At 60.4% G+C, this 21,531-nt stretch overlaps 1 protein-coding gene across 5 annotated transcripts; it reads left to right on the top strand.

The window, feature by feature from the left end:
- Window positions 1-342: 342 nt before the first annotated feature.
- FHAD1 (forkhead associated phosphopeptide binding domain 1) lies at window positions 343-19,669 on the top strand. Of its 5 annotated transcripts, XR_014175521.1 has the most exons (32): window positions 343-443; window positions 1,280-1,380; window positions 1,926-2,132; window positions 2,772-3,054; window positions 3,226-3,290; window positions 4,015-4,245; window positions 4,378-4,501; window positions 5,277-5,407; window positions 6,893-6,958; window positions 7,300-7,404; window positions 7,513-7,620; window positions 7,866-7,940; window positions 8,088-8,240; window positions 8,536-8,734; window positions 9,045-9,115; window positions 9,196-9,330; window positions 9,435-9,542; window positions 10,367-10,456; window positions 10,562-10,781; window positions 11,598-11,679; window positions 12,003-12,109; window positions 13,830-13,989; window positions 14,282-14,411; window positions 14,878-15,004; window positions 15,594-15,709; window positions 15,833-15,928; window positions 16,039-16,265; window positions 16,464-16,629; window positions 16,861-17,010; window positions 17,190-18,693; window positions 18,845-18,958; window positions 19,580-19,669. XR_014175521.1 is itself a non-coding variant. In XM_081954707.1 (29 exons), exons 2-29 carry the CDS (start codon window positions 1,285-1,287, stop codon window positions 17,286-17,288), a joined length of 3,777 nt encoding a protein of 1,258 aa, XP_081810833.1. In that variant the 5' UTR covers window positions 343-443; window positions 1,280-1,284; the 3' UTR covers window positions 17,289-18,783. The 5 variants fall into 5 exon arrangements, 1 of the variants encoding a protein (XP_081810833.1); XR_014175518.1 differs by lacking the exon at window positions 16,861-17,010 and having other exon boundaries at window positions 2,775-3,054; XR_014175520.1 differs by lacking the exon at window positions 16,861-17,010.
- The last annotated feature ends 1,862 nt before the right edge of the window (window positions 19,670-21,531 follow it).

The raw sequence follows: 21,531 nt of genomic DNA, 5'->3' as shown, positions 1-21,531 counted from the left end.
AAAGTCATCCCTGGTCAAAAGGGCCCCAGGGCAGAGCTGGGCCTGCTGGGGGAACAGGGCATCATCGCTGGGAAAAGCGTGGGTGACGCTCGCACCGTGGAAACCCGCCTACTGCAGTTTCACGCAGGATTTCTTAATCCGAGCCCTTTAAAACGGATGGACTCCGACTCCCAGCATTCACGGTAGAGGCCTGGCGGCTGGGGGAATTCTGGGAGTCGGAGTCCGTTTTCCTATAGGCGCGGCATTTGCGCGTGCGCCATGCGGGTCGGCAGTCCTCTCGGTTTCCATGGGAACGGCGCCGCCCGATACCAGTTGCCGCGGAGACGCTCTTTCCGGCGGAAAGGCGTGGCCTAGGGTCCGGTTGCCATGGCCACGGCTCCGCTTGGCGGGAGTCGGGTCGGCGCTTCAGCGGGCCCGCGCCGGCTTCGCTCGGGGAGCCCCCGGTGAGTCTCGCCTCGTGCCTCTGAGCGTGTGCAGAGCGCCGTCGGCCTCACACACGGGATGGGGGGGGCGAGAGGGGAGGGCTGCTTTTGAAAGGGGCTCTGGACGCCCCAGGGAGGGAGGGGGGCAGAGCGGCGGGGGCCCAGCCGTGTCATTCGGGGTGCAGGGAAGGGCCAGGCCTGCCAGAGCCCGAACTCCGCCTCTGGGTTCTCCAAGAAGCCCCCCTCCCCCCCCACACGCACTGGGGAACTGCGGTGGGGTTTCCCCCCCCCCCAATATTTCCATGTGGCCCCATATGGCATCCTGGAGCCCCCCCCACCCCCTGCGCTAGAGACTCCCCGGTCAGCTCGGAGGGGGTTTTGTGTGTGTGGGGGGGGGGTGCTGAAGCCCCTGAACAGCTGATTTAAAGGCTAGGAATAAAAAGTTGGTTGTTTCAGGGAAACCGCCCCCCCCTCAAACCCCCGCCCCTTTTTTCGGCCTTTTCCGGCCAAGGGCCCCGCCCCTCTGTCCCCCAACCCCCCCCCCCGGGTAACGCTGGCAGGGCCTCCCTCCCTCCCTCCCAGCCCAAGAATTGCAGAGGGGGCCAAGGACCCCTGGGGGGGAAGGGGGGGCGACGAGGGGGCCTGGTGGGCGTTTCCCCACGTAAGAGAAGCCGTGGGGGGTGCAGAAGGGGAGTGAAAAGGGCCCCTTTCCTCCTGTTCCTCCTCTGAGAGGCCCCATCAGAGGAGCTGCCTGCTTGGTTGTTGGCAGCCCCGCAACTTCTTGTGCAGTTTCCTCACGTTTGCGTCATCTCTCAAATACCCCTGTGCTTTCTCACCCCCCGTCCGTCGTCCGGCAGAGAGCATGAAGGCCTTCCTAAGGAGCTCGGATGGCATCTTGGCGCTCAGGCCAAAGATAACCACGATAGGAAAGCATGATGAGTCAGACATCGTTCTTAAGGTAAAGGCAACAACGGAAAGGTTCCCTGGGGGGCATTTGTCCCTGGTGTGGGGTCACGGAGGCTTCCTGCACTTCCCCCCCCCCACATCCCATCTCTCCCCCTCCCTTTGAATCTGTTCAAACGTCTTAAGTATCGTCAAGGAGATGCTTCACGCTGAGCAAGGGAAGGACAAGCCCAGTCTTGGTCCAAGGTCCCTTTGCAGGTGCTTGCTGGTTCCAGTGAGTTCTTCAACCTGCCTAAGAAAGTGGAAGCCAATGACAGACGTCAAATCTGCTAAACGATCCAGAGCGCCCCCCCCCCTTCCACTTCCAAAGCCAGTGCTGGTATATACTAATTTTTGCCTCTCTGCTGCCTCATGGTGGAAGGGAGATTTTGGTTTCGTGCATCGGAAAGTGGTATCCGTTGACTTGGATGCGTGTGAGAAGCAGCCCAAATCTTCTTAAGTGATGAAAGGGAAAAGGTTCCCCGCCTTCCTCGGGATCGTCTTGCCTTTAGTTTGTGCTTCGGATGCAGTTAGATTAAAAGCCCCCCCCCCTCCCTTCAGTCTCCAGGGCTGGAAGACCACCACGCCGCCCTCGAATTCAGCGACGCCGAGCACAGCTTTGTTCTTCGGGACTTCAACACCGGCAGTGGCTCCTTTGTGAATGACTGCCAGATCCAGAACGTGGCCGTGAAGGTGGGCCAGGGAGACCTCCTGCGCTTTGGCTCCGCTGGGCCCACCTTCGAGCTGGTGCTGGATCACCCGCCACAGGTAAAGAAGGTGCTGGCGATGGGGACGGCTGGAGAGCCCACTCCCCTCCCCACCATAGAGCCCCCCTGGGCCCTGCCAGCCGCCAAAAGGAAACGGCTTGGTCCACGCAAGGGATCGTAATCATGCACACCACAGCTGGCGTGGCGATTTCCGGGGCTAATGGGAGCTGAAGTCCCTGGGCCCAATTGGGTGGAAGGAGGCCCTGCCTCTGCCCTTGAAATGTTTCTTCGGTGCCCCCAGCCGCCTTCCAACCGTTGGCCTCTGTCCTCTTGTGGTCCAGGGTTTGTGAAGGCGGAGAGGAGGGGGTCAATCACACCTGAGGGCCCTTGCATGGGTAAGGTCCCTGGGCCCCATTGGCAGCCTCGGCACTCTTGCCCTGCTATGATAGCCACTGCCCTCCCCCCCCTCCCCATGGGGTCAACTCCCCCGTGACCTCCCCACTTGTCCAATGGGATGAAGGCCATCTATTTGTTATATTTCATACTTTTAAACTAACCGTCTCCCTCGAAGAGGGGTTGTGGGCAGTGAGCATTACGTGTAATCGGCTCAAATCCCCCTAGAGAGCAAGAGGTGAGCCAGCCGAGGTTCAGGGCGCCTGAGCCCCCCGGGAACAGACACGATTCCTCCCATGTCGCCTAGCAGGTGCCTTATCCTCCGGTGAATCGGCGCATTGCCTGGCCGGGCCAAATCCAGGTGGTTACAGAGGCAGCCTCCCCTCCTTCGGCAGCTGCCGCTCCCCAATTTCCGTGGCTGCCCACTCAGCAGTCCTCACCCGCCAGCCCCAGCTGGCCCTATTCAGCGAGCGGGGCCTCACCACGTCCCCCCCTCCGAAAAAGGCCCCCTGGAAGCGCCTGGGGCAGGACCGTCTCCTCCTCTGCCTTCTCTCCCGAGCCTTCCAGCTGGTCTCCAGCCACCCTCGCAGGTACGGTGGGACTGAGCAGGGCAGCCTGTCCAGAGAGCGCTCACCAGGCCTGGAGTTTGGGGCTTCCCTTCGCTCCAGTTGTTCACGATGAGTGTGTGTGTGTGTGTGTGTGTGTGTGGGGAGAGAGGCCCTGTAACTCTATCAATGGGCTGCCCATTTCTTCTCTTCCAGGCAACGGAGCCCTCCCTGGCCCCCTCGCCAGCAGCCACCCGGGGGATGTGCTGCTCAAAGAGAAGGTGAGGGAGGACCTCCGCTTCCTACACCCTTCCCCAGGGCCAAGACTGCCAGGGAGCCCGGAAGCCCCCCCCCCCCCCCCAAGGCAAGGCCCCATCTCTCAGCATCAGAGCTCAGTTGTGGGAAGCCATTGGAGACCATCAGCCTCAAATATTTTCCTTAAAAGTAAATAAAAACCTTGCCCAGGAGGAATCTAGACCGCAGAAAAGATTGATTGACTTGATTGAAAGGGAGGTTTTGGCCCAGGCAAGAACTTGAGGTCAGAGAGGGAGAAAGAGAGGGCTTTGCAAAGCTGTTTGTGGGGACCCACCGTAAGGAAGAGCATCAGTGGGACGGGAAAGCAGCATAAAGGGAGGAGAGCAGCCTTTTTCCAAAGCGGAACGGGTAAGAAAAAAAAGAGCAGGCGAGGGAGGAGGAGGAAGGGCAGGGGGGGGGGGTGTCAGCGAAATGAGCCTGGGCAGGAACCTTCCCAGGGGAGGTGGGGAGATGGCCAGAAACAGCCTTTCCTTCCTGCTCAGGCCGGGCCTTTTGGGAAGGCTCTCCACACCAAGGAGGGAGCCATCAGGCTGGATGATCTCTCGGGGGCCCCCGCGGCCATTGGTGCCGCACAGGTGTTTCTTCCCCTCTGGCTCCTGCTTCCATAAGGGAATAGCAGCATTGACCAGAGGGGTTCAGCCGGGAAAGTTCCGATGGGAGGCCGGTTGACTTACTTGGGTCCTTGTGCAGGAAGAGACCATTTTGAAACTGGGGGATGAGATCAACCGCTTGTCCGCCTTCGAAAGTGAGTGCAGCCACAAGGACACGCTGATCGCAGAGCTCCAGCGAGAGATTTCGGCCATGAACGAGAAGGTGATGGCAACCCTGGCCAAGAAGGACACCGAGTTCCATCAGAAGCTGGCCAGCCTCGACAAAGAGTCCGAAGCCAAGGCCGAAGAGATCAGGAGGCTGAAGGAGCAGGTGGGCTGGTGCTACTCTGTGCCTGTGTGTGCATGCGTGTCTTCTTTGCACATCCGTGTGCAGGCAGTGCAGGGGCCTCCTTTCAAGGGACGGGAGCCGCTGACCTCCCTCTTCTTTTCCTGCTCTTCCCAGGTGACCGGCCTGCAGAGAAACACCAGCGAAGTCTTGAACCACTCCCTCTCGGACCGCGACCTGCAAATCGCCCACTGGAAGCAGGAGAACGAAGCCCTGAAGAAGAGCTACGCGCTCACCACAGGTGCCCGCTCCCTCCTGCTCTGGGCCGCTGGAAGAGGCCCTTGGCCAGCCAGCCAGGGAGCAACAGGAGGGAAACCTTCCTTCCTGGCATGGAGGCAGCCGTCCATCTCACAGAGTGACAGGCCCTAGGGAGGGAGCAGGCATCAGGAAGGGGGCCAGAATGAAAAGACCCAGAGAGCCTCCTCCACAGAGGGGATCTGCTCCTTCCGCTCTGGGTCCCACGGTGGGGATGTCAATGGACAGGGATGGGGCCTAAGCTTTGAGCCCCCCCCCCCCTTTACCGGCCCAGGTCAGTGCTGGGCTAAAGGAGGGGGAGGGAGAAGCAGTGGGGAAGGGGTCAGGCCAGACATCGGGAGACGGTGAGCTCTAGTCCCGCCCTATCCACCTTGGGCCAGTCCCTCCCTCTCAGCCCCAGGAAGGAGGCAATGGCAAATCACTCCTGCAGAACCTGGCCAAGGAATCCTGTGCTGGCCGCCTGGGAGGTGACTGAAGGGAAGAAGGAAAGAGCGCCCCCCCCCCCCCCCGCTGAATAAGAGCCTCCTGGCCTCCTACAGGATTCCTCATCAGAATGGAGACCAGTGAAAGAAAGAAAAAATCCCTGGCAGAGGCTGCCTTTCTCCTTCCTGCTGTGTTTGACAACCCATTTCCTTCACACGCACACGCACACCCTCTGCTTCCTCCTCCAGAGCTAACTTCCCCTCCCCACCCGCCCTCAGCTCCCCACAGCTGGAGGCAGCTGAGCTGATGGTCTGGGTCCCCTTTGCTGCTCCCTGCAGGGCTGGTGACCAGTTTGCAAAAGGAGGCGGTCTCGAAGGAGCAGCGCCTCCAGCAACTGAAGACGGAGACGGAGAAGCTGAGGCAGGAGACCAGGGAGAAGGACAGCCAGCTGGCCTATGTTTCCGCCCAGGTCAGCCCTCTTCCTCCAGCTTCCCTCCCTCGTGGGGATTCTGTGGGGTTTCACCCCCCCCCTCCCCCCCTGTGCTGAGAATGGGAATGTGAGACGGCTGATGGTTGGGTCCCCTTCTGGAACAGCTCCCCTTCTCTGCAGGCGCTCCCTCCCTCCCCCCCCTCGCACGGGGGCCCTTGGGGCCAGGGCTGCTGGTCAGTCAGATGCTGCAGGCAGGTCCAATCTGCCTTTGGGGGCAGGGGGCCTGCCCTCTTCCTGCCTCCTAGTTCTCCCTCTTCCTTCATCTGGGGGTTGCCTGCTGTTTCTTCTCCCCCAAGAAATAAATTCAAAGTGCCACCGGCAAGCGCTTTTCCCTTTTCCAGCCGTTGAAGGCATTGTTTTCCTGTCTGGTCTCCAGGATAAAAATGCAGGTCAGAGACAGAGGCCTCATAAAACAGGGCAAGCGATTTGTGGAAAGCCAATTTAGTAAGGATATGGAGATAACTAAATCTTTACTAGGGAAACAACTAATTTTAACTTCAGCCTCGGATTAGCAAGTTAATAATAATCTTAAGTTTGGAGGTAAACTTTATTTGTAGAAAAACTAGGCGTTCGTAACGCTATGGATTGATTTATGCCGCCTTCGGTTCTGTTTGAATCGGGGTTCCCTGACCTTTGTTTAGCGACCCAGAACTATTCCTAAAGGCCACAGTTGCCTGAATCTTCCGGGGTGCCTTTTGAGGGCACAAACAGAGAAGTTCTCCTGGCTCTGGAAAAGCCGTTGCGGATGGCTGGGAGTGCAGGCTGAAACCCCCGGAGCCCTGGGGAACCGGCCAGGGAAACGCCCCTGTGCGTCACCCTTTTTTTTAGAACGGGCGTGTCGGCCATTATCAGTTGCCTTTGCTACTGTTTGCCGCGGGAGGGGCCCAATTGCACGGAGTGTGTACCCAGAGCTAGAAAACCGACTGGGAACCTGCTAGCTTGATCCACGGGGCGGTTCAAGGGCCCCTTCCAGGGAAAAGGAAAGCCACACCTCAGCCCCTTTCACACCTGGGCAGACAAAGGAGCCTCCTGTAGAAGGAGCCTTTTACAGGTCAAAGGGGAGAACCTCTCCTCTTGAAAGCCAGGGCTTAGCATCCCACGGAAGCACCAAACGGAACGAAAAGGACTCTGTGTGTGTGGGGGGGGGGAGGGGCATCTAGTAGACTTTGCAAAGGGGCCCTTGCAATAAGACCCCCGTAACCCTGCGGGTCTTCAAGGCATGGGGCTGGGGGTCCCTAATGCTTCTGGCTCGGTCAGTCACTGGCCCCCTTCCCACTCCTCCCGCCTTGGTCTGGAGATGTCCAGAGGGGGCTGAAAGTGCCAGTGTGATTGGGAGGATTGGGGGAGGGGGTGGGGGAAAGCCCAGCCTCCTCCCTGGGTTTCCTTTTGGGGTCTTCCATGTCCTGCGCCAGGCCTTTCCCTCTGCCTGCTGACCGCCTCTCCCTCCCTTGCTGTCCTTTGCAGTGCTCTAGAGTTAAAGCGGAGGCCAAGCGGGAGCTCAGGGACAGAGACCTAAGTGCCCGTCAGAGTGTGAGTCAGCCCTCCGTCTCTTCACCTGCGCCTGGCCGCAGCTCTTCCGAAGCCCCTCCCTTTAGAAGAGACCCTCCCACCTATTCCATGCCGCTTCCTGAGACTCCTTTTCCTCGGCCGAGGGAAGCTTAACCACAACTAACCTCCATTATTTTATTTATTTCTATCGGAGCAAAGGTGGAAACCGCTGACTTTGAGCTGCTGTAACCTCCTAATTTTGCCTCGCCTAGGAAGGCTCCCCTTACCCTCCTTACGCACTAACCGGGCCCCTCGGTCGCCAAAGCGAGCGGGGTTCCCCGGCCCCTGACACACACACCCCACCCCCTCCTGTGCCATTGCAGCGGATCGCAGAGCTGGAGCTGCAGGCCGGCCAGGCCAAGGAGGAGGCGAAGAGACGCTGCGCAGAGCAGGAGGCCCTGACCCGCAGGCTGGCCGAAGCCACCAAAGTGAGCAGGGAGAGGGGCTCTGGCAACTGGGAAGGGAGGAGCCCCCTGCCCTGCCCTGCCCTGCCCTGCCCTGGCCTCACTCTTCCTGCCTCCCCCACCTTGTCTCAGGCCGAAGGGGAGCTGAAGGAAGAGGCGGAGAGGCGGGCCCAGCAGGTGCAGGAGTTGGGCCGCCGAGAGCGTCTCCTGCGCTCAGAGATGGAGCAGGCAGCTGCTCAGGTACGCCAGGGGCCCCTCCTGCCCCACCCACGGGGGGGGGGGGGCTCTCGCCCGGCTGCCTGCCTTGAATTTGGGGGATTCCCCCTGCCCACCCGGGTCTTCCTCTTGCTCTGGGCTGACCTGAGGTGTAAAGGGGGCGGGGGGGCGACGACGTCTCCAGTCAGGCTGACCCTGCAAGCAGGGCTGGGGGCGGTGGGTGGGGGGTTTATCTTCCTCCTGCTGCCATCTAACTCTGCTGCTCCCAGGCGCAGCGTTTCCGGGACCAGGTGCTGAAGGCCCTCTTTCCCGAACATCCCCTGAAGCCTCTGACTGATGAGCAGGTAACAGCCTCGCCTCGTATGGGGGGGGGGGGAGATGGGGGGGGGGTGAGATCCCTGCTTAGCAGAACCCAATCCTGCCCATCAGGAAGATCAGAGGCTCCTCTCGCCCCCCTTCGGTAACCGACTTTCTCTTCCCCACCCCCCCAGGTTGTTGAGGGGCTCCACCGGATGCAGGAGATACAACGGGGATCCGAGGAGAGGGAGGCAGGGCTGCAGAAGGAAGTGCAGGCAAGGGGCCTGGAGATGGAGAAACTCTCCTCCAACCTGACCCTGCTGAAGAATTCGCTCAATGGATTCCAGGTCTGCCCCCCCCTCCCACCCCCGCCAGAGTCCCTGCCCTAAAGAGCCACGGGGGGGGGGGGACTTTATCTTGCCCAGCTGCCCGAGGGACAAACGGGGCTCTCTCAGGATTTGAGCCTCCTGGCTGCAGCGTGGAGACCGTCCCTTGGCCGGGGGGTGGGGGGTGGGTGGGGGTGGCGGCTGGGGGCCTCTCCTCCCCAGAGTTCCTGATGACCCCAAGAGGGAAGAGGCTGCTTCCTGCCGTGCCCATTCAGAGGGTCTCCATCCCCTCCCCACCCCTCTTTCCCTGCCCCAGGAGCTCCTGAAGACCTCTTTCTCGGCCAAGAGCCTGAAGGGAGCCATCAGCCAGCTGCAGAGCCTTCCCCCGCTGACCTCCCTGGCGGAAGGAATCCAAGCCTCCCTGGCCCGCATCCTCTACAGCGTTCTGGGCTGGGTGGAAGCACTGGAGTCTCTGCTCCGGAACATGGGCGTTGATGCCCCGCCTGGCGACACAGGTCCGTCTCCCCGAAAGGCCCCCCCGGCCCCCCAGAAGAAGGCAGGGGGGGGGCAGGGCCCCCCCGGAGTTGGCCAGGGAGGAGTCCCTTTGTGGGGGGCAGGCAGGGCCAAGCGTGAAGGACCCCCCCTCTCTCAGAAACCCCAGCAGCAGGCAGGCTGGGTCGGAGCTGGGCCTCCAAGGGGAGGAAGCCGGAAGGGTGGGCAGCATTCGCCCAGGCCTTGTAGGAACCAAACTTCACACAGGCCTGGCCCCACAGTTCCCCCACTCGGTGGGGTGCCAGGCCTCAGCTCTGCCCTCCCTCTTGCCAGGAATGGCCGCCTACATGAAGCAGCTGCTGGACCAGCACCACGGCGTGACGGGGCAGCTCCAGGCCTTGCAGGTAAGAGCCTGGGAACAGGGCCTCTGCCGCTGGGTGGCCGGTCTTTCGGCCCCTCTGAGGGCGCGGCTTTCCCCCTGCAGAGTCAGCTGCGGAGGGCGGAGGAGTCCCAGCAGGCCACCCTGCGGGAGGAGCTGAAGGAGCTGAAGGAGCAGCTGGAGGGGCAGTCCCAGGCCAGGGAGAGGGAGATCCAGGAGGAAGGGAAGCGGCAGAGGGAGGTGAGCTGAAGGGGGCTGCCTCCTGTCTCAGGAGACGGGGGTGGGGTGGGGGAGTGGGGGGGCTCCTGAGGCAGACCCACCGGAGAGGCTCCCTTTGCCCCCAGGCCCTGGCCAGGAGGGCCGCCCTGGAAGCCGCCGAGCTGAAAGAAGCCCTGGAGGAGGAGAGGAAAAGGGGCCGCCTCCTGGAAGCGGAAGTGAAGGAACTCTCCCAGGTGGGTGCCAGGGCAGCACATTTGTGCCCTCCCATCGCTGGCAGGAAGGCGGCACAGAGACGGAGGAGGAGGAGGAGGAGGAGGAGGAGGAGGAGGAGGAGGAGGAGGAGGAGGAGGAAGCACCCCGGCGGGAGGTCTGGGGGTGGCAGCCTCTGAGCCTGGTTTGTGCTCCAGAGCAGCTGGAAGAAATGAGGCCACGCAAGCAGGATGGGCAGCTGGGGGGGGGGGCAGGGGGGGGGCTTCTTCCGGCCTGAGTGTGTGTGTGTGTGTGTGTGTGAGCTTCCTGGGCCTCCCCACCCAGGGCCAGAAGTGACCCACACTGTGTGTGTGTGTGGGGGGGGGTGTCTGTGCAAATAGAGGTTATCCAGAGGGAGCACTAGTAGGGAAGGACACAGGTAGTCCTCCACTTACGACCACAATTGAGCCCAGACTTCATGTGGCTAAGCGAGAAATTTGTCAAGTGGGCTTTGTCCCAGTTTACGGCCTTTCTTGCCACATTTGTGGATCACTGCAGTTGTTAAATTAATAACACCGTCATACAACGGTTGTGACTGTGGAAAACAGCACTTTTCCCTGTGTCCTTGTGACTTTGAACAGTCCCTCCTCTCACTTCACTCGCTGCACTTACTGACTGCCAACTTCCGACAAACTCTTGTTGCAGGTTCCAGGGTGGCCTGCTTTGCCTCCCTCTTGTTGCAGACGGGTGGGTGGGTGGGTGGGTGAGGGGGGACACAACTCCGGCTGTCTGTGCTGGGTGTCCTGCGGCCGTTTTCCAAACCCCGGCCCTTCCCCACCCACCTGCCTTTCCCCTCCCTGCCTTGCAGGCGATGGAAGGGCGGAGGGCCCTGGAGAGGACGCTGGACGCCCGGGTGAAAGAGAGTCTGGGCTCTCTGGAGGATGCCAGGAGGGGGAAGGTAATCGGGGGGGGGGGGATGAAGCCCGGGCTCTTTCGGGGCAGCGTTGGGGGGGAGGGCAGGCCACACCCAGTGGTGCCCCCGCCTGCCTCTTCCCTCGGCCAGGCCACGGCGGAAGAGAAGCTCTCGGCCTGGGAGAGGCGGCTGCGGGACCTGGAGGCCGAGGCCGAGGCGCTGAGGCAGAAGCACCAGCGGGAGATCTCGGAGTACCAGGAGCAGGTCAAGCAGCACGCCAGGACCATCGTGCAGCTGGAGGAGAGGCTGCCCAGCGCTGCCCAGCCGCCGGAGGAGGAGGAGGAACAGGAACGTGGGCCCCGGCCGAGAGGTCAGTCCCTGCGGAGGCTCCCCAGGCCACCCCCCCAGCCCCCTCCCCCCCTTGGCAAGGGGGTGGGGTCCTCCCTTGTTCCCCCTCGGAAACCCCCGGCTGCCTTTGGGGAGGCTGCCCGACCGCCCCAAGGGAATCGTGGGGGTCCAAAGCAGCATCCGGGAGGCGAAGGAGCAGGAAGGGGGTCTTGAAACCCCAAATCTGCCTTTCACGGCTTGCCTAAGGGTTGCTTCGCTCCAGGCGGGGCTGGGGAGGGGCGGAGTTTCCCCCCCCCCGGGAGTTCCTAAGGGGGGGAATCACTGCAAATGGAAAGGCTGCCTTGTTTTTAAAGGGACCCCTGCGCAGTCTCCCCCCCCCTTTCCCCCCCCTCCGGAGTGAAAGTGGCTCCGTTGATCTTCATTTTTGCCTCATTCCTCTGTCCTGAGGGAGCCTCCCTGTGACTCTGGGTGCCCTCCTCTAGCCTCCCCTCCCCTTGCCCAGCACTGCCCATGGTCCGGGGGGGGGGGGGGGCTTCATGGGTGGGGCTCAGCCCTCCTCCTCTCCCCAGCCACCCTGGCTCAAAGCTGGCCTCTTTGAAAGAAAGAGCCCTCCGGGGGAACTTGGGGCCCGTTCCAAAAAGACCCTCCGGGGGGCTCGTGAATGTTTGGGAAGGGGATTCTCTCGGGCTAAGTTGACAACCGGGGCTTAAGAGGAAGACCCTTCCCAGAGCTTTGAGCTCGTCCCGATGGGGAAATCGAACTGGCTTTTCTCGGAAACATGCCTTGGTCCGGACTGTTTCCCCGCATCCTTCCGCAACTTCTTTTCCCCTCCCTCCAGAAGCGAAGAAGGAGCCTTGCAAGCCCCCCTCGCCTTCCCCCCCGGGGCTCTGCCCCATGGACGGCTTTCACGCTTTCCTGAAGTAAGTCGGTGTTTCTGCTCCCTTCCTCGTTCGCTAGTCGCATAGCGGAGCCGCAAGGGGAAGAAACCAGGGAAAGGATTTCCACGGGGGGCAGGAGGGGCTATCCAGACCCCACCAGGGGTGTTTCCGCTCCAGGCCTGCTCTCACTTTGGGCAGCTAAAGTGGGGAAAGGACCCTTCCCAGGGTTAGCCCTTCCTGGCCCGCTCGACCTGGGGAGGGAGGAGATGGGGGGAGGCTTCACTTAACGGAGGACGCCACTAAAACGGAGCCTGCCCTTCTCCCTCCCCTCTCCCGCCTTTCTTCCCCCCCCCCGGGGCCTTCAGGGAGGAGCTGGAGGCCGCCAAGCAGGAGATCCAGGCCAACCAGGCGGTCATCACGGAGCTCAAGAAGGAGCTTTGCCAGGCCAGAGCCACGATGTCCGACGTGATCGGTTTGTGACACGCGTGTCGCTTGGGACACGGATTCTTTTTTTTTTTAATTGAAAAAGTTATATACAAACAGATTTTCCCCCTTTTTACCACCACCCCCAACCCCCCCAACATGTAATATAGATCACATACAAATACTGTACCCCCTCCCCTCCCCCGTCTTAAAATAAATCTCTCAATCAGATATTGTACCTCCTCACCTCCCCAACAATCATAATACAAGTTTCTCTTAAAGTAACAATAGCCCATTAACCCCATCTTCTAATTTAATTAAGCATATGTAAATCATAGTATAGATTTCAGAGTCGTTAACAATTTCCCTTAAAGTAACAATATCCCGTTGATCTCATCTTCTAAATTAATTATACATATATATATTTCCCCACCCTCCACCCTAACCCTCCCCCACCTCCCAATCAGCCCCACCCCCCTGACTTCCGCTATACACCACTCTAATAATTCCAAACATCCCATATATTAATTACTCTGTTCATCTGTCAATCTAAACATTCTTACCTAAAGGCTACATAGTAATTCCTAGTCTGATATTTATTCTGTATATGATCAATCCATTTTACCCATTCCTGTATATAATTCTCTTTAACCTTATTGCAAGTCCACCATACATGAAAAAAGGTAGCATCTAGGCACCCACATCTCCAACATTTTGGTTGAACATTTGGGTATATGCATGATAATTTTTTAGGATCTAAATACCACCTGTAAAACATTTTTATAAAAGTTCTCCCTTAAATTCTGTGACTGTGTAAATTTAACATTCTGAACCCATATTTTTTCCCACGTTTCCAACATAACCGCTTCACCAAAATTCTGAGCCCATTTAATCATAAAATCCTTAACCAATTCACTTTCTGAATCTCTTTCTAACAGTACATTATATATTCTTTTAACCTGTTACTCTTGGTTTTTTCTCCTTCCAAACAAATTTGTTTAATGTTGCTTGCCATTCTAACAAAAGTTTATCTGATTTAAGCACCGGTATCATCTGAAATAAAAAAAATGAATCTAGGTAGAATGTTCATTTTGATTGCTGAAATCCTTCCAAGCAAAGATAGTTGTAACTTTTTCCATACTTGAAGATCTTTCTGTATCTTTTGCCACAAGACTTCATAATTGTTTAGGAAAAGTTTTGTATTTGATTCTTAATGTCTCCTGCCCAGCCGCTGCCTTTTTGTGCTTGAGTTTTTATTAAAGTTTATGACGAGACAAAAGCACAGAGAGAACGAGAGAGATAGAGCCAGGAAGGCCAGGGAAGGGCGCAAAGAAGAAGAAGAAGAGAGAGAGAGAAAGAGAGAGAGAGAGAGAAAGGCCCCCGGTGGCCTCTGGCTTTTCCCAGGGCAGCAGGGCACAAAAAGAAGGATGAAGCCTCAACCTTCCCCTTTGGGGTTTCTCGGCTTTCCAAGCCGTTTCTCTTAGCGACCTCAAACCCCCAAAATCTCACCTCATTCAGCTCCCAGCAGAGAGTCCAGAGAGTCCCTTTCCAAGTGGGGAAATTCCCCCCCCCCCCCGGTCTTTTTTTTTGGGTGGGGGTGGTGGGAGCTGGAAATCCAAGTTCAGAAGAGCCCAGGGAGAAAAGCCGGCCAATGGGACCCCCGGGGGCCGCACCCTCAGGCTGCCTCAGGGCCCAGAAGGTGTGGGGCCAGGCTCCAGGGACTAAGGGAGCCCCCCACCCACCCCCACCCCCGCATTCCCTCTCCGCAGGGGAGCTGAGTGAGAAGCAGAAGGCGGAGCTGGAGGAGAAGAGGGGCCTCGTGCAGAGACAGGCCCAAGAACTCGGCCTCCTGCGGGAGAAGCTGTCGGAGTCCTCCAGGATGCTGGGCCAGAGGGAGAGCCACCTCCAAGCCACCAACCAGGAGCTGAGGTGAGGGGCCTCCCCGAGACCCTAGCCACCCCGTTCCATCCCCCCACCCACTCCCAGAGGCTTTGGGGCTGCAGGCGGCTTCTCTCCTACACTGGCAGTCCTCAACAACGGTTCGTTTAGTGACCCCTCGAAGGCACAGACAAAGGGGACTTTTGCCCTTAGGACCGCTGCAGCTTCCCCGCGGTCGCCTGGGCAAAACCGGGGGAGGGGGGGTGGGGGTGGTGGCATGGGGTGGGGCCTCCGGGAGGGTCTCCTGCGCTTCCATCCATCACCGCTGCCCCCTCTGCCGCAGGAGGGCCCGGGAGAAGGCGAAGGAGCTGCTGGAGGAGGCGAAGGAGGCCGCCCAGAGGGCCAGGCTTGTGCAGCACAAGGGCGTGCAGACTGCGGGGGCCCTGCAGGACCAGCCCCACCCGGCTGCCAAGGCAAGGGGGGATGGGCTGACGGGAGTTCTCCCGGGGGGGGGGCTGCTGCTGGTACCCCTGCCCAGCCAATGTTTTCCTCTCACCTTTATGCCAGCCTCAAGTTTCCTCCTGGCTGATTGTGGCTCTAAGGGCTGAAGGAGGGAGGGGCTCCCAAGGCAGCTTTTGGGAGGGAAGAGCAACATGTGGCTGCTCCACCTTCCTTTCCCCCCCCCCCCACCCACCCTCAGGCACCCCTCCCTTCTCCCTTCACAAGGGGAGGGGCTTATGGCAGAGGCCTTTTTTCAGCCCCAGGAAGCATCCAGAGGGGCCCTCTGCCTGAGGGAGCTTCTGGTGGCCTGAGGGAGATGCAGGAGCCCTGCTGCCAGCTTGCCCCAACGAGCGCCCACTCCCCCGCCCCCCCCCCCTTGTGCCTCCTGGCTCGAGCAGGGCGAGCTGAGGGTCGGTGGGGGTGTCTCTGTGCTTCCAGGAGCCCCCCCTCTTGTCCCTGGCCGACTTGGGGGCTCGGTGCAAAGGCTCCCGCCACGAGGAGGTCATCCATCGGCAGAAGGAGACCCTGGCCGAGCTGCGCAAGAAGCTCCGGAAACTGGAGAAGGGTGAGTCGGGGGCTTGGCTGGTGCATGAGGGGGGCTCCCTTCTGCTCCCCTCTTTTGAGATGCAGCCGAGGCTTTCTTTTGTGGGGGGGGGGGAAGGGGGTGCTGCCCAGGATGGCACACTAGAAAACAGGCAGGCAGGAGCTGCCCTTAGGTCCCACTTGAAGACCTCAACTCCCAGAATTCCTCAGTCTCCAAGGGGGCCACGTGTGGAAAAGCGATCAGGGACTTTTCTCCTCGCTCACCTTAGCTACTGCAGTACGGAGTCTGCTTTTGGGGAGGGGAGGGGGGCACCCCGAGTGCTTTCAGAGCGATACAAGGGTGCAGGGCCCCCCCCCTTCCCCCCCAGTGGAAACCCCTTTGCTGCTTGGCCTCCAGCATCCAGGCTCCTCCCGCTTGGTGCTTCCTTGGGGTCTTCTGATCTTTCCCAAAAGCTCACAATTGGGGAGCTGGGCCAATGCCAGCCCTGAGCCCCGAAGTGCCCTCCCACCCGGACACGGCAGTGGGACCCCGTGAGGAAGGTGGTGGGAAGGCCTCGGCCCGGCTCTCGCCCGCAGCCTTCCTTGCCACGGCCACCTCTTCCCTCCGGCAGAGGCCAAACACTCGGAGCCCCTTCTGGTCGTGCAGAGAGGGCCGGCGGAGAAGCCAGAGCAGGCGAGGGAGAAGGACCCTGTGGCGGTGCTGAGGGGGGCAATGGGTGCCCACCAGGTAATCCGAGCGCTCGGGGGGGCGTCCCGGGGCTGGGCTCCTTCACGAGGCGGGCAGGGCTGCAGGCGGGAGTCGCCCGTGGGCCGTGCTTCAGGAGCTCTCGCTCTCCTTCCTCCCTCGGAGCCTCCAGCCGGGCCCTCCGGCATCGACCCCAACGTGGCCACTGAGAGGAACGCCAGGCTGGAGATGGCGGATGCCCTGGACCTCAGCGAGAACCTGGTAAGGAAGAAGAAAGGGGAGGAGGGGGGGGGCTGCCGGTGTGGGCGTCCGCAGGCTCCGTGCCTCAGGCAGGCCCTTCAGGGGACTCACCACTCTCCCCCCCCCCCCAGTACCTCAGCCTTGTGCGGGGCCTCTCCAGCCTGATGGAGGTGGAGCAGCTGATGGGCCTGCGGACTCTCAAGCACCTGCCCCAGACCGAGCGGCAGAAGGTGGCCCACCTGCGCCACAAGAACCTGGAGCTGCTGCTGGACAGGATCAGCAAGCTGAAGAGCCGCCTGGAGAGGAAGGAGTCCCTGCTGAAGGAGTACGAGGAGGGGGACGACTCAGGGCCCTTCAGGTAGCGGCCCTGGAAGGAGGAGGAGAGGGGGGGGAGAAGGCGGGGGGGGGGAGAAGGCGGGATGCTCAGCAGGGAGGGGGCCCAGGGCTTGGGGGAAGGCGGGTGGGTGGGTGGGTGGGCTGGAGAAGGTTTCTCCCCCAAATGAGGCCAGTTCTCTGGGGAGGAGCTCAGAGTGCCCCTCCCCCTGGCTGCACGCAGGGGCAAGAGGCAAGGGCTGGAGGCCTGCCAGTCGGAGGTGGCCAGGCTGGCCGACCAGGTGTACCGGGACGCGGAGGAGAAGGCGCTGCTGAAGGAGGCGCTGGAGAGGATGCGGCTGCAGCTGAGCAAGGAGAAGAGGCTGAACAAGGCCCTCAAGAGGCCCAAGGTAGTGGGGGCCACCCGGGGCCGGCGGAAGCGACAGTAAACCAGCCCTGTGGCACCCGACTGGGGCTGCGTGCCCGTCTCCCTCCCTGGGAAGGACTGGGCAGAGGGGGCCAGGGGGGCAGCCATTGCAAGGGTGAATCTCAGGGTCTGGGATGCCCGGTGGGGAGGCTGGGTGGGCAGGAATTCAGGGGTGGCAGCAGGTGAGACCCTAACCCCAAGCTCCCCACCCAAGAGTGGAGGCAGGAGGAGAAGGGCCCCCCTCGAAGGAGGTGAGACGGCTGCTGCCTGAAGAGGCTTCTGGAGCCCTGCGGTTGACCTGCTGCCTCCAAAAGTGCTGACGACATCAACCCCACCCCCCAAAAAATAAGGACCCCCGGTTCAGGTTTGGGAAGACACCCTCCCCCCCTGTAGCCAGCGTATGACCCCCTCCAACCCTCGGGCAGGACGGGGGGGGGGGGGGAAACCAACGGTTGCCAACGCCCCCTTGTGGCCGGTCAGAATATGCCTGGGCCGCCCTGCGTTTCCTCAGGCGCCTCCCCCCCCCCTCCCTCCCTTTTGCAGACTCCAGCCCCCAGGAAGCCGCCCTGCGAGAGTCCGAAGGCAGCCGAGGGGCCAAGGGAGGCCTGCAGACCCCGAGTGCCTTGCAGCGGCTGGGCCTAGGCGGCCTCCTCTCTGGAGCCCTGCGGGGCAGGAACTCTCCAGCCGCCACTGTAAATAGGAGAAACGGTGCAAAGAGGATCTATTTTGTAACTACGGGGCGCCTCCTCCAGGCAGCCAGAAACCCCCCCACCCCCCACCCCCCACCCCCCACCCCTTGATACACCGGGCCTCGAATGTGAGACAGGCACCAGAGATGCCAAGGCTGAAGGATTAAAAAAAGGCTCCCGCCCTGCTACCCGAGTGTCTCAGCTGGTGTCTTTGGGGAGGGAGGGGGCGGCTTCAGCCCAGGGGGGGGGGAGAGGGGGGGGACACCCTAATTCACCATGAGCAAGTGGGGGCTCGGTGGCTGTTTTATGGGGACTTTGGGGGTGGCATGATAGCCAGGTTGGGGGCAGGTGATGCCATTTCACAGAGACCCCCCCCCCCCCTGAGAGGTTTTTCTGGGTGGAAGGACAGACGTCGCTCCTCCTAGAACATTTTTGGGACTTCCAGGCCGACATTTGGCCTTTCAGGATGAACCAGGGTTGGCTAAAGCTCCCCTGCACACGTGGGGGGGGGGAGAAGGGGGGTGCGGGGGAGAGGCTGCCTTTGTTTCTAGAATGGGGTGAAAGCCGACATCTGGGAGCGCCAGGATGCCCGACCTCGGCTCAGACGTGGAGACTCCCAAGCGAACCAGGCCCAGCCAGCGCAGAGGGAACCTCCCCCCCCACAGTGGACTCCAGGCCGATGGCAGGAGGGGATCCAGGGGGATTGTGCCTGCTGCCAGGAAGAGGGCAGTGCAGGTTGGAGGGCAACCCAGGCCAAGCAAGTGAGAAGGAGGCTCTGGCTGCTGCAGCCCCTCCCTGCAGGCCCCTGGAGGGCCTGTCCATCCCTCTGGTCCCTCTGGAAAGGCCTGAGGTTGGGAAGGAGGCTGGCCAGAGCCCACAGCAGCTCCCCCGCCCCCCCAGCCCTCACAGCCCTCACAGCCCAAGGCAAAACTGGCCCTAGCCAAAAGGCCGGTCAGCCGTCCAGTTCTCTCCATTTGGCCGGCCAGCCCTCAGGAGAGGCAGAGAAGGAGCCTCTGCAGAAGCTCTCCCAGGAGACGGAAGTTGCCTCCCTTCGCCCCCAGCGGTGCCTCCTTCCTGGAAAGCCGGCCCTGGCTGCCCCCTCCACCAAAGGAGGCTGAAGTGCAGGTGACAAGATTCCCTCCTCAAGTGGCCCTCGTGGCTCCTGCGCTGGCCAGTGGGTGCTTGGGACCCTCACGCTCCCCACAAGGAGAGGCTCGTCCGCGGGGGGCCTCCCTCCCTCCCTCCCTCCCTCGGCTGAGGCTCAGCAGGAAAGAGAGAACAGGAGCGGCCTCCGTTCAAGACCCCAGATGTCCATCCAGGGGCAAAACGCCAACACACCCACCCACCCACCCACCCAAGTATCTTTCTTTTGAGTGGAAAAAGGAACGGATCCTTTCTCTTCCCCCCCCACCCCACCCTTTCCTCTTCTCCGTCCCCATTTCTACCTTAAGCCTTCACCTGAAAACACCTCGGCCAGGCATTTGTTTCCTTAGCTTTTCCCTTCCACAGCTGCACACGAAGGTCTCGGGATCCGCACCTAAAAGGGCCATTCTTGGCCTGGGCACGTCGGCCGGCCGGCGCTTTCCCTCCCGAATGGGGCAGCCAGCCAGCCAGTTCCCAAAGGTAAGAGAAGTGGGGCTTTCCCCCCCCCCCCCCGCTTGTTTCTCAGATTCACTGAGGGCAACCAGATGTGCTAAACAGTAAAACTATTAATAATGCTAACATGGGAAAGGACCCAGGAAGAAGAATCAGTGTGGAATTATTGCAAAGAAGCTTTGGGTTTTCTCAGGGTTGGTTTTCACGACTTTTATATCTGCTGCGTTGGAGTTTTAATTTTCGAGAAACTGTCAGTGAGCCTCTTTCACCCTGCGCTTTTGGTAGCTGCGTATAATAAACAACAGTCTTTACATGGGGACTCTTGTGTTTCCATAAGTTTGCCGGGGGGGGGGGAATGGGGGGATGCTCTTTGCAGAGGATTTTAGTTGAACGAGGTGAAGCTTTCCTACGAAAGCGCCTTTTCCAAAAAGTGCTTTGGAGGCGGGGGGGTCTCAAGAGGGCGGCGTTTGCGGTCTCAGAGCACGTGAAGAGAGAGGGGGGCCTCCTTAGGGCTCTTAGAGCTGGTCCAAATGCGGCCCAAATGCCCTGGACTGCCCCCCCCCCCATTCCCTCCCCAATCCCTCTCCAGGCTGCCTTAGAGAAAGGAAGGGGGTCACCTGACCACACTTTACTCCTTCGTGCGTTCAGCTCTGGGTCTTGGATTGACTCCTCCTCCTCCTCCTCCTCCTCTTCTTCTTCTTCTGGACTCTCATCATCATCATCATCGGTGGAATTAGGAACTCCCCAAACAACCTGGGGCTTGCAGGCACGAAGAAAGCTACAAGAAGAAGAAGAAGAAGAAGAAGAAGAAGAAGAAAAGTTTACTTTCATCTGGCATGGGTTGCTGTTTTTGTTTTTTTCTTCTCCCAAAGCAGGGGTGGTGGGGGGGGGGACACTCGTCAAAAAGACCCCCCCCCCCTTCCAGGCTTCTCCCAGCAAAATTACACAAATGCATTTCTCTGACTCTGGCCGCTGATAAGGATGATTTCAAGTATTTATAAGGTTTCCCCCCCCTCACTCTCGTTTGGCCCCTCAAAAATGTGAGGTTGCAAAGAAATTGCTAAAAGTTTAAGTTAAAAAGTGTTACGTTTTTTTAAAAAAAGCAAGCGGCCAATGAAAAGAGGGATTAACTGAATGAGAGAGTTGGAAGGGCCCTTGGAGGCCTTCAAGTCCAACCCCTTGCTCAAGCAGGAGACCCCCAACCCACCTGGAGAAACCTCCGTCCAATCTCTCTTTGAAGCCCTCCAGTGATGGAGCATTTCCAACTCCTGGAGGCAAATCCCTTCCTCCCCAGCGGTCAGTTCCTCCCGAGCTCTACAGCCGCTTCTCTCCCAGATGGGTTTCCCTCCGTTGCTTCTCACCCCCACCCCGCTCCTCCTCTGTGGCAGCCCCATGCATCCCTCAGAGCCTTCCTTCTGGGCCCCTTTCCCCCCACAGGAGCCATCGGACCCCTGCCTGGCACGGAGAGCTCTGTCCTCCAGGACAGCCCAGATCCCCCTTGGGAGGAGGAAGTGGCCCCACCAGCTTCTTTCCGTGGCCTCCCTGCAGGCTGCTTCTGCAGCGTCCACGGGGGGGGGGGTCATTTGAGGACAGGCAGCCCCCCCTCCCCTCCCGAAATAGCCCTGCACCCGCTTCACCCACTCTAGGCTGGCAGGAGGCTGACCTTCCCCAGGAGCATCTCTGCCCCTTTCTCCCACTGACCCCCCCCATGCGGCCCCCTTTGATGGACATGGGGGGGGGGTGCCCTCCTTGCCTACCCCCCCCCCCCCGTGCCATGGAGGGCAGGGCTGCTGGTTCCGCTCTGCCCTCTCTCCCTGCTCAAAAGGGAGGGAGCCGATTGGGGCCCTCCCCCAGAGTCCAGACCAGGGGATTCTGTTTCCTGAAAGCCCCCCCCCCACACTACCGGCCCAACGCAGGGGAAAGGGGGGACGGGGGGGGGATTCTGACTCTTCCACGAAAGCTTTGCAGCCACTGCTGCCCTGCCTGTCCCTTCCATCTGTCTCAGGAGATCTGTGTGGGTGCAGATCTAAGCTTGACGGGATTGCTGGGGAATCAGGCGCTGATGTCTGCGTGGGAAGCCCCCCCCCTCTCCTGCCCCCCCCTCCGGCTATTCAAAGCCTTATTTCCTCCCCAAGACCTCTGGCCTTGGGATGGGTCAGGGCTCCCCGCCTGGGCCTTCCCTAGAGTGGGGGGAAGCTCCAATCTTTCTCTCCCGAGGACCCTGAGGGCCGAGGTCAAAGCCATTTGCCATGAAGGCAGCCAAGGCGCAGGTGCTCCTCTAAGAATTCCCCCCCCCCCAAGGCCTTCTCTTGGGATGTCAGCAGAGGTGGGAAGGCAGAGAGAGGACCCCGTCCCCAAATGCCTCCACTGAGGTCCTCCTTGGGGCCTTGCAGCCTGGAGGGTCTCTGCAGCCCAGGCCCTCACCCCAAGGGTGGCCTTACTTGTGGAACCACAATCCCCCCTCCCCCCCAAAGGTTGGCCCAAGAGGGGCAGAGATGCTCTGAGAAGCTTCCGTTTTTCTGCCTCATCTGCTTTGGGTGCTCTCTCCTCTTCACTGTTGTCCTTGTACACAGCATAACATTCAAGCAAAAACGTTATTC

Source organism: Natrix helvetica (genome assembly GCF_964273705.1).
Source record: "Natrix helvetica genome assembly, chromosome: 5".
In the NCBI taxonomy this organism is placed as follows: Eukaryota; Metazoa; Chordata; class Lepidosauria; order Squamata; family Natricidae; genus Natrix; species Natrix helvetica.
Note: the sequence above shows the minus strand (reverse complement) of the source record. Positions and strands in the feature narration are given on the sequence as shown.